Source organism: Canis lupus, chromosome 9, assembly GCF_048164855.1.
Source record: "Canis lupus baileyi chromosome 9, mCanLup2.hap1, whole genome shotgun sequence".
Classification (NCBI taxonomy): Eukaryota; Metazoa; Chordata; class Mammalia; order Carnivora; family Canidae; genus Canis; species Canis lupus.
The window spans coordinates 52,093,155-52,105,285 of record NC_132846.1 but is presented as its reverse complement, the minus strand read 5'-3'; the positions used below and the strand labels follow the sequence as shown (position 1 = coordinate 52,105,285).

Sequence of the window (12,131 nt, the reverse complement as noted above, 5' to 3'; positions counted from 1 at the left end):
CCAAGCCCAGAGGCTCAGCAACTGAAGGCCCTTGACACCTTTGAAAACAGGAGTTGGAGGTCTTGAAAAAGGAGGATTTGTGGTCAGTCTTGCAAAATATGAGCTGAACCCCAAATCCCACCCCACCACCACCCCAACTCTGACTCAAGGCAAGATTTACTTTCTGGAGAGGCAAAAAGATAAACTCTGGAGGCCACACCATATACATCCCAAGGACAGGCCATCCCAAGGACAAAGGACTGAATCAAAGTCCACGTAATAACCACTGGGAGCCTCCTGCCCTCTTTCCCTAGCTGGCTCCCAGGCATCTCTTGCAAGCTCCCCATCTCTCCCACCCCTCTCTTGCAAGCACCCACCCCCACTCTCCACAGATTGCTTACCAGGCCCCACAAGTCCTCATCCCCACCTCCCCCAAATTCCCAACTTTGTCACCTTTCTCTCTAGCTAATTTCACACAAATTCAATTGGGCCTCAGCCCAGGCAGGGTCTTAAACATGCACTCACTGAAATCCAATTAACCTTCGATAAAAGGTCTGCAATCAATAGTCATCCTATGGCTGGAGGAGGCTCCATCCAGCCTAGGAAAGCGTGCTCCTACTCGACCTTTACTTTTAATAAAATCAATGACAGTCACTGTCACCGGCTCTTAATGTGACTGGCAAATATGATCACCAGGGCAAGCCCTCGGTAATATGCTGCTTCTGGGTGCAGAAACTCAAACAAAAGAGGGCCCCTCCAGGCTGCTGGGCGCCCTCAGGCCTCAAACTTCCTGGATGAGTGAACACACCTGGGCAGGGTTGCCCTGTGCCTGGAGGCTGGCCTTGTAGCAGGTGGTTCCTGGACTCCAGTCGGTGTCTGAACCACCTGAAGAGTTTGTTAAAATGCAGATTCTTGCAACTGTTTCCACTGCAGATTCTGATGAGTAAGTCTGGGGTGCAGCAACGATCTGCATTATTAAATGATCTCCCTCGGGTGATTCTGAAATAGACTGAATAGGCTGAAGTCTTAGCTCCCAGCAATCACTGTGGTACAAGATATCTAAGCAGCATGTATCCTTAAAGTCCAACTAGCTAATCCAATGCCTTCAATAAGAAAATTGAGGCTCAGAGAGGAGGAGTGATTTGTCCAAGAGCATACAGCAAGCCACAGGCAGAACGGGCGCTGGAACTCAGGTCTCTTGCCTCCTAACCTGACATTTCTGAGTCTTTGGGTGCTGGCTATGTAGACTGGTCTTCAGGTCCTCACATGCTAGGCCCAGCTGGGCTGGGATGCTGCAAGGCCAGAAGGCCTCTTCAAAGTGGAGTGGGGCTGACTCTAACATGTGGTTGGAAGGGTCTGGAGCCATCCTCACCCACTTGGAAAGCAATTCCTTCCACAACCACTTCCTGCGCCCCAACTTCAAGTTGAGTCACCTGCTTGTGGCAGCCAAGATCCCACTAAACATGGCCGCCCAGCATAGGGGGTGAGATACCTGCCCCTTGCCACTTCTGTCTATCCTTTGCACTTCCCTCCCCAGGGAGCACTCACAGACAGACCATTCTAAGGAGGGCTTTGCTCCAGGGATAGGCTCGCTGAGTCCCACAGTCCTCAGGAGACTTTAGAACCTCAGAAGGCTGTTAGAAACTTTCAGTAACGTGGAGTATCCTATACCCCTGCCCTCCCCGCCTCCACCCAAAACACACACACACATGCTCATGCCCCACTGGTCTTCCATGAGGCCTCTGACTCTGCTGCTGCTTGGTAAGAGACATAATAGGTTAGTTTCTGTAAAGCAAAGCCTGTCCCCAGTCTTCTCCCAAACGATGGTCAGCGATGGCACAGTAGAGCACATGGACCACCACCGCCCACTGCCAAGCCTGAGGTTTCTGGGACAGTATTTAATGATAGCATCTCAGAATACCAAAGAGCCTCCCAGGTCATGTAAACCCCAGAAGCCAGGGCCAGGGGACTCAGGAATTAAGTAATCAAGACAGTGTGGTACTATTACAAGGATGGACCAATGGACCAATGGAAGAGAACAGAGCTTCCAGAAAAGACCCACAGGTGCCTGGTGACAAAGATGCCAGATATCTTTGCTTCTTTATCCAGCTGGAGATTACATAGTAGATCCGTATGAAAGTGGATGGAAACGTACCATCAAGATCTGGGAGCTCCCCTCTCTAGGTCTCTGATTCCTTGCTTGCAAATGGAGGCACCAAGCCATCCCTCCCAAGTTTACAGTGTAGAAAGGGCCTGGCACATGGCTAGGCAGTTAGTTAACACTAGTGGTATCAGGAAGAGAGGAAAGGACAGGATCCAACGATGGTAATAATCATGAAAACAACAACAATCTACTAGCTACCAATCTGGAGCACCAACCATACTCCAGGTGCTGTGCCTGGCACAGCTCATGCACTGCTCCTCTACTCCTCACTTCTTTAGAAGGAGAACAACATTTGCATGAAATGCAAAAAGCCATGCCTGACATGAGTCAGAGAGAGAAGGGTTGCATTCAGTTAGTGCCTGGGTGGTGGGCAGAGCTTCTCAGTAAGTACCGCACCTCCTTCAAGGAGTTACTGATGTGGCCGTCGCCCAGGTGGCCCTGGTTGTACTGCAGCCAGAGTCCGATCCCCAGGAGGGGCATGGAGAAGACAGAGGAGCAAGGGCTTTGACATCTGGCAGACCTGGGTGCAAATCCTTGGCTCTCCCCCCGCCAGCTGTGTGAGGTTGGGCAAGTCGTTTAACCTCTCTGAGCTTTAGCTTTCTCATCCATAAAGGGGGTTAAGATCTCTCATCTCACCCTTGGGAGAACAGCTATAAAGAGTAGTGATTACACGTGTCAGGTGCCTGGTACATATTAGCTGCTTATAATTATTATTATTACTGTTATTGCTTTCCCCAAATCACTCTGATATTAGTCTGCCCCACTCTGCATGTCCACAGGAAACAATAAACCAACACTCTACCCCAGCCCTGCCTCACAGAGGCTAACCCAGGGCACGAGGCTGGCTTATTTATTCTCCACGAATTCACAGGATGTCCAGCAAGGGTCTGCTTTGCATGGAACGCTGCCCTTATCTTCCAGGGCTGGAGGCAGGAGCAGACAAAGCAGGGCTCTCCGAGGGCACCACCCTGGCCAGCTCCCACAAGCCCCCTCCAGCCCAGCTGCCCCTCCTCCCAGGCACCTCACTCAGTGGTGAGAGCAAGCAACTACAGCAGAGCACATCTTTGTTTGCACTTGTCTTTGAAAAATCAAAGCTGCCTCTGATAAAACACCACTGCAGCTCTGGACTCAATGTATCCAAAGAGATTAATGGATTTGGGGGCCCTGCTGAAATGAAAATCCCACCGCAGCTGACAGTAAGTAAATGCCGGTAACCTGGCAGAGGAGGGGAAGGTATGAGGTCTCTGGCGTCTTTCCTGAAGTGCAGGCAGAGAGACCCTGCTCCCCATTAAGGCTGTTCAGGAAAAGCTGGAGGTGATCTCTCCTTCCTTCCCTCACCCTCTCCACTGGAGCCAAAGACTTTGTACCCAAGGGTCACGGTCGGTAGGGGATCCCTGGCTAGACTCAGGGACACACCAATGGAGGAGATGGGCAAGGAGGTCTCTCCCTCCCTCCTGTGCAGGAGCTCCATCCAAACACCCTCTGCAGGCCCACCCTAGAAGGCAACAGTAGCAAGAGCAGGGTCAGAAGCCCCAAGTTGTGCTACTGGCCGAGTGACCTCGGGAAAGACATCTGCTCTCCCTCTGAGTGCTCTGTCATCTGGAAAGTGGAGGGCTGAATTAAAATAATCCTTTTCTTATCCTTTCCCAACCCAAAAGGGAGACCTCTTCTAGAAAAGCCCAACAGGCAACTCCAGTGATGGCAGAGCTGCCCTGGGTGAAGTGGGGGCGGGGGGTCCTAGGGCCAATCCTGCCTCCCCACCCTACACACACATACCCTGAAGCCCCCAAAGAGTTCTGGGAGCATCGTTCCCTGAGTTCCCAGGAGGCCAAGGCCAGCTGTGGCTGAGCCCTTCCCAGCCATGTTCCCAGCGACTCAACCCCTCCTTTTACAAACAAGAAACCGTGGAGTCAAAGGGACTTGGTTTTCAATCCCAGCTCTACTAGCTCTGTGATCTTGGACAAGTCACCTTCCCTCTCTGCATCTCTGATTCCTCATCTGAAGAATGAAGACATTGAGACCTGCCTCCCAGGTTTATTTTGGAAAAAAGCACCTGGTGTGGCAAGTTAGGGATTCAATAAACATTTGCGTAAAAGGAAATAAAGGAGGAAAGGACGGAGCCCAAAGAGAAGAATGAAAACCACCACCATCTTGCCACCATACTGGAGGATGAAGTACATGCCAGGCACTGCTCAGCACTTGTGTCATCCTCACAACCTTCTCAGAAGGAAGTCATTGTCCTCCTGACGGAGGCCACACAGGCACTTGAATGGAGGTCTGAGCTCCCAACCTGCACCCCCTCCTACCATTCCTACCATTGGCTCGTCTGCTGAGCCAAGGTGTAGCTTCCTCTTCTGGGCCACCCACCACTGGGACCACAGGCTCATCTTCATATGCTGCCTGGGGTGGGAGGAAGGGAAGAGCATTCACCTCTCTCCATTTCTTCCTCTCACCAACCCAGAGTGGTGGATCACATCAGTGTACTCCTCAATGCCCTTCATGACTCCCCGGTACCTTTGGGGTCCTGCCCAATGTCTTTACTACCCGCCCCTACCTATTTTTCCACACCCCCCTGGAAACCCTGCCAAACTTCACCATTCCCTTCCCTGCACTGCCATCACTGCCCTCAACCCTCTACCCTGACACACACGCACCCAGCAAATTCCTACTCATCCTGCTGGGGAAGCCAACCTGCACAGACACAAGCTCCCTGGGGTCTCACTCATGCCCCTCCTGCTGCTGAGAGGTGGTCATAAGGAATTAGTTGTGTACCTAACAGCAACCCTAGGTGGTGAATTCCTTAAAGAAGGCAATGAGGTCTGGCCCCCTCTAAACCCCCATAACCAGTTCATAGGAGGGACTATAAACATGATAGCTGTTGTTGGGAAAGTACCACTCCATCCCTGTCTGTGGGACCCTATGGCAATCAAGCAGCAGAAGACGGTGTACAGGCCCACCCACTGGCCAATTTCTTTCTCTGGGACCAGTGGGGTGGGAGGTGGGAGACCAAAGGCTCTCTCTTCTTGTAGTTCTGTGAAGTAGAAATAGCTGGCACCTGCTGTCCCCTGCTGGCCTGAACCCTCGAGGCCTGAGGAGTGGCAGGGAGAGGGGAGGGCAGGAAGAGGGAGGGTCTAGGCGCCCCCAGGGGCAGAAGTAGTAAGGCCCACGGGTTTCACACCACTGTTCTCTGGAGCTGCTCAGCATTGTGGGACTCCAATGGTACAAGAAGACAGGTGGTGGTCACTTGTCAGGGCAGGAGCTGCAAGAAGGGGCTCAGCACATGCCTGCACCCCACCGTGTGCTGCCAGCCCCAGCTTTAGGAGACAGGGTGGAGGACAGTACTAGATGCCCTGGGAGGATGCTTTGTGCTCAGAGATACTATAATTCTTCAAATAACAGGCTCTCTTTCAAGACTGTGAGACCTCACAGGGACACACCTGCCCTCAGTGGGCAGCCCTGACCAAGCCTGCATCCCTCACACAGCAGCCATGAGTGCTCAGCCTCACCTCGTTGACATCGATCTTGTTCTTCTCCATGTAGTCTCTGTCGTTGACCTGGCCGCCGTCCACAAACTCCATCAGAAGCACTCGCTTGGTGGACAGATCCCAGTAGATGCGGGGGACCTGGAATAGGCAAGGGCAGGTCAGAAGGGCTAGCGGGCCTGCAGCTGGAGGCCAGGATCACAGAGAAGCACAGTGAGCAAGGCAAGGGCACATGCTCCTCCCAGGAACAGGAGACAAAGCCTGAGAGGGTCCAGAGCGGTGACAGACAGGGCAGTGCGGGTCAGCCCAAGAGAGCCAGGCAGCCTCCTCCATCAACGAGGCCCCTGGCCCCTCCTTTAGAGACCCCTTCGTGCTTAGGGGACCACAGAACGGCTTCCCCACCCTCCTCAATGCCTCCAGACACAAGAGCCAAACTAAAATTGGGATTTAGGGGGAAAGGTGTGGAACTCCTTATACCTGAGCCAGAGTTGGCACTGAAATCTATTTCCTCTCTCACTAGGCCTGCTGCAGGCTCCTCACATGAATCTCAACCCTCTGCCTCAATTTCTACACCTGTGCAATGGATCTATTAGATGTATATGTCTACAAATGAACAAATTTTTACTAGGTGATAAACTTTTCAGTCTGGAAGTCCTGAGTCTTCTCACACTCATTTCCTACAAGTCTTCTGTGGTAGATAATGCTGGATCCTAACCCAGCACCTACTCCCAATATTCCTCTTCCCCAAGGACATACTTTCCCTGCTTGCCTTGCAATAAGTATGGCCAAGTGACACAGTTTTGGCTTATGAGACATATGTGGAGGCCTGCTAGGGGCTCTGGGAAGGTTTTCCTTTTCTTCATAAAAAAGGGATTTTGTAAATGGTGCAACTCTTCTTACCTCTCTTTCCTACTTTGGAAGTGAATGTGATACCTGGAGCTGCAGCAGCTATCTTGTAACCATGAGGAAAAGTCCAAGAAAATCAGAGATGTTGGCCCTGTCACTGTCAAACCACTAACACAATATCAGCAGGCAACTGTTGTAAGGCTTCTTGCCATGTAAGGAAAATAAATATTTTTTTTTGTTTACAACACTCTAAATTGTGCTTCTGGTCACCTGCAGACAAGTGCATTCCTAATCCAAATGCTCTCCAACTGCCTCTGACTTTGAGAACACCCAATGGCCAAATAAGAGACCTGATTTCCCCAGGAATAGGCAAGAGATCAGACTGCACAAGGGCTGCTGGGCTGCCATGTGAGTGAGTGACAACCACTGCCTGGAGGGAGGAATTACTGGGATATCGGCGTGCCATGTTTCCCCAACACCTTGTGACGACCTTGTTTCCACTCACAAATAAATTAACAAGGGCAGCTAATTCAAGGGTTTTGGGGAATAGGACTTCCCTCAACTCAACCCCCAAAACTCATCTAGCAAGAAGACCGCAGCCCTCAAGTCAAGAAACCAGCTTCCTTTCCTCATTCTGCTAATACTCCCATGTCTTCATCCACCCACTTAACGTCCAATGCCTCAGTTTTCTCATCACAAAAGACTACTCCTGCCCCACCTCTAGAAGGAGCTCTGAGGAGGACTGGGGAGGCACACACGAGCGAAACACCCTGGGCTCCCTGAAACAGAGGTTCCAACTGAAGTCAAGGTGGCATTTTGGTTTTGCTACTTTCCTGTAGTTCTTGCCGTTCAGGAATCTGGGCCAGTAGAGAAATCTGTGACTCTCTCTGACTGTGAACTTAAAATTCAGTCTCGCTTGGCACTTTTCAAAAGCTATCTTTAAAAATACGAGTGCGAGTTTGCTGTTGTGGCTTCCAAATGGAGAGGACATATTTTGGGGGAAGTTAAGTTCTTTCTCTTGGTTTGTTTGGAAACCTAAGCTTGGTAGTGGGTGCCTGAGGGCTCTGGGGACTTGAGGTCAGACCTCCACCCCACCCCCCCAATCTGGGCCTGCCTGAGTCAACTTGGAAAACAGCTTGAAAGAGCCACAGATGGAAAGAGAAAACCCAAAGTCTGGAGACTCTCTGGGCTTGTTAATCAGGGCAGTGGGAGCACCACATTCCCCCTCCTTCAGCCTTCTTCCCAGCCTCCCTGCGAATGCAACCATCCTATATGACAACACAGTGGCCCCCACCTCAGCTGCTTAGATTGGAAAAAACAGAATACCAAACCTGGGAAGTTGAGAGGTTTGTCACGAGAGCTCAGAGAGGACAGCAATTGCCCCTGGACAACTATATCATGGAAATGACAACGAAATGCAAATCTGCTCCCTGCTCAGTTAGGAGAAATCTGGCTTGACTGTGGGACATTAATTTGATGACCTGACCCCAAATCATCCTATGGGCAGGAGGTAAAATTCACCCCAACACCAGTGTTTCATCCCCATGCCTTCCTTCTTCTGCTCCTTCCATCAAAGTAGAAGAAGATGAAAGAGAATCATTTTAAAGAGGTGATGAGAAGAACCAACCCCCACCCCACATACCCCCCAAACAAAACTGGACCTAGGGAGGCCCAGGGCCAAGGGGGGGTTGGGGACCCCACAGGAAGGGTCACACCCTGGCCATGAGGACTCTGAGTCTCAAGTCTATCTCTTTGTACAGATCAGAGGCCCACTCCTGTGGGCAGTACCTGCCCCCAAGCCACGCTGCAGCCAATCCTGATCCCAAGCAGGAAGACACAAATTATGGAAAATTGCAGCCCAAGACCCCAGGCTTCAGCCTCCTAGTCTGGCCCTGACCCCACAGTTCCCTTCTGTTCCTGTGCTTTGGTCAATGCACATGCAAAATAGGCTCTGGTTTGCCTGGGCCAGGGCTCATCACCCGGGGAGCCCAGGGAAACAGCACAGACCTCGAGTCAGACTCTCAGGATGGCACCCTGGCTTTGCTATCTCCAAGCTGAGTGACTGGGTAAGTTTTATGACCTCTCTGAGTGCCAGCTTCCCACCCGTAAAGTGGTGATGCCCTTCAGAGCAAAGCAACACTCCCAACTTCCTACTAGCATGTGTGGAATCCTGGTACTCGACACAACAGCACACACTTAGCACCTGCTGGACAAATGGCAGCTGCCATATGACAGCCGTGTAGCATTTCACATGTGGTTCCGGCACACAAGCAGAGCTAACGCTGTACACACTTCAGCACAAGTCAGATCTGTCCCATAAATTATGACAAAGGCAGAACAGCACAGTGGTTTAACAGGCAGGCTCTGGAGCCAGGCCGCCTCCCTTCAGAACCTGCCTCTTGCCCCTTAACACAAGCTGTGTAAACTTGAGCAAATGGTTTCATCTCTCTGGGCCTCAATTTCCCTACTGCAGACAAAGGGCTAATCATGGCATTTCCCTTGTGGGACTGTATAAGGATAAAGGAGTAAAAACATGTAAAGCACTTTTAAAAGCACTTTAAAAAGCACAGGCACATAGGGACGCCTGGGTGGCTCAGTGGTTGAGCGTCTGCTTTCAGCTCAGGGTGTGATCCTGGGGTCCTGGGATCGAGTCCCACATTGGGCTCCCTGCAGGGAGCCTGCTTCTCCCTCTACCTGTGTCTCTGCCTCTCTCTCTGTGTCTCTCATGAATGAATAAATAAAATCTTTTTTTAAAAAAAGCACAGGCACGTAAAAAAATACTAATTCATACTAATTATTATACATCAGTGGTTCGTAATCTTTGAGATTCATAGGAAGCTATGGTGCTTCTCTGACTGCATGCACATTCCTCAAGGCCTGCCCACAATTTCTGGAGAGTCCCAGATCCTCACCTTGCACTAAGAAGTGGCCACCCTGATGCGGCCCCGCTCAGGAGATGACTACTTAACCTCTCCCTGAAGTCTTCGCACATCCAAGCACACTCTCAGATCTTCTAGTCTCAAACCCTGTTTTCCCACCTGTCCCCCAGCTTAGTCACAAACCTCATGGCCTGCCCTATCCCCTCCCCACAGTACACGACAAATCTACAAATGCCCTGGTTTTGACCTTTGGGCCTGGCTGCCCTCTCACCCTCTCCTGGTCTCCCTGATACCACATTTCCATTCAGTGCTTGTCTGAGGTGCAGAGATTTATAGCACAGGGCTGAGGTTATTAAACCCCACTGGAAGATGCCTCACACACTGAGAGGTAAACTCTTCGCTGAGGCTTAATTACGCACAGATGTTGTGATGGGGTGCCAGTGTGCAAAAGCAATCTATCTCCAGTTTTAAGAGCTGAACTGGGTTCACAGTGCAAAATTTGCTTCCCACTTGTTATGTGTTTAGGCAAAATTAATTACTCAGGAGCCTCAGTTGCACCATTGTCTTAGGAACAGTGTGTGGGTTTTAGAAGCGGCAGGTCAAATCATTACATTAATTATTTACCCATTTGGCATCCTCATTTCAAAAATTTGTGTTATTATTATTATTACATGTCTTGGTCTGGCAGATGCTAGTTGGCCCCAGCCAGTGGATGATTTGCTGTTTCCATGGGAACGGTGAAGGAGATGGTTCTGTTTGTCTGGTTCATAGTTCTGGTGCTGAAGAGCACCTCTGCCGGCTTAGAGGCAACAGAATGCCCTTAGGCGAGCACCAGAGATGAAATCAGAAAATCTGAGTTGCAGCCCTAGCTCCTCTACTCTAAGACTGTCACCTGTAAAATGGGGTGATGGCTGTTGAAAGGATTCAATGTCATGGTACCTGCATGGTGTCCAGGGCAGAAGAAACATTTAATAAATACTGCCTACCCCTTTGTACACTCAACACTTCTTGGAAGCCCCCTCTGAGCTCCTTATCCTGGGCAGAATGAAATACGTGCTTGTGGGAATCCACAGAAACGTAGCAAAGTCTCTGTCATAATCTGGACATATATGCATGTCATAGGCCCAGATTGTAACAACATAGAATGTTTGTCCCCAGCTAGACGGGACGTTTTTCTCAGATAGGAGCCAACCATCTCTTATTCATCTAGGTCTCTCTAGCTCCTAGCACAACACTAAGTTCAGGAAATGCTCAGGGAATGTGGGATAAAGGAATGGAAGAAATGGGATATGCAAGCAGAAGCAACCATAATTAGATTCTACAGCATCGACCAAATGAGTTAGTATCACTCCTTGTCTGAGAGAGCCGTGTTTTTCTTGAATTGGTGGCTTGAACTTCAAGGCTAGGGCAGAGTTACCAGATCTAGTTTGCACAACTGAATTTACAGGCACACCCAGATCTATGATGGCCAGCTGAGGAAGCATTAGTCATACATTGTACTGGGGGCAGACAGTCCAGATAGACCTGACTCTCAACTCACGCAGAGTCAAACTTTGTCAATGGCTACATCTTTCGCCAACATCAGTGTCAAGACACTACACAGATCCACAGTTGTGGCTTCTCCTCCCATGAGCTGAGCTTTAGGATTCACAGGAGGCTAGTGTGGGCACACCCTCAACCTCCCCATCCCTGTTAATCAATCCGGATAGCAGAAGTATCAACACTACCTCCATTTCTTAGGATGTCTTCAGAAGCCACACAAACATGCTAGTCAAGAGCAAGAGACCTTCCCACACAATGTACCGAGACACCTCCCCCTCTAGAAGAGGACTGCTTGACAGTTGGCTCCGGCACTACCATCTAGAGCTCCTAGAAGATGACTTCCTTTCCTACACAAGCTCCAGGCTGCCTGAGTGAAGAGAGAACAACTGATCTCTTCAAAAAGTTGAAAGCCAAGCTCTCTATGCAGGGTACCAGAGGGGCCCAACCCTTGCACCAGGAAGAGGAAGCCCCAGAGAAATGGGTCCAAGCCCCACCAAGGACGAGATATGTTGGAAGAACAGTGGTGTTGGTGGGCATCTATCAATGGAGAAGCCTATGGAGCCCATGGGGCACATCAGACCAATCCTCAAAGACCCATTCCAGTGCCAACTCCTCAGAAGAGCCTTCCCTGCCCTGATTGCCCATGGAAGTCCCTTTTCCTGAAACTCCAGAGCACTTACTAGCAGGACCTCTCATAAAGCTGCTACTTTATATCATTTAATATAGTTTCCCACAGTAAGTGTCTTCTATCATCATATAGGCAGTTCTTCTATAATACTTGAAAACACAAATTTTTTCTAACATGATTGATGTATTGGGGGGCAGTTTGATCCAAATGCAAATTTTGCATTTGCTTATGTTAACTATCCTCTCCCAGGAAGCACCATGTGAATGCAGGAAACTGCCTCCAGCTGAACTGCACGACACAGACATATACAAACACACACACCCCAACATCACCATGTGTGTCATGAGTCCTGCCCACGCACATCTGGCAACACAACTTTCCGCCCAATTCCAGATGACCGTCCTTCCACCACCTCACAATATTCACAAGCAGCAACTCTTCTGATGCCCACTTTCACAAGCAGATGTCAAGACAGAGTGCCATGTGTTCTGCGGTTGTACATGTTTCTTAGCCATCTAACATGTAAAACTACACTCCTGTTTTTAGCAGGTTTTCATCTTTTATTTTCTGTGTCACTGGTGACATTTTTTAAAATTTGCATTTTCTCTTTT

At 50.0% G+C, this 12,131-nt stretch overlaps 1 protein-coding gene across 19 annotated transcripts in view; it reads right to left on the bottom strand.

The window, feature by feature from the left end:
• ADCK1 (aarF domain containing kinase 1) overlaps positions 1-12,131 on the bottom strand; it is a 146,097-nt gene that overhangs the window by 16,080 nt on the left and 117,886 nt on the right. For all 19 annotated transcript variants that reach the window (XR_012036980.1, XR_012036981.1, XR_012036982.1 and 16 more), the window contains one exon: positions 5,650-5,766. Coding sequence is in view for 15 of the 19 variants with exons in the window: in XM_072839499.1 (XP_072695600.1) it covers positions 5,650-5,766 (117 nt within the window). In the remaining 4 variants the exon portion in view is untranslated. The remainder of the gene's footprint in view (positions 1-5,649; positions 5,767-12,131) is intronic.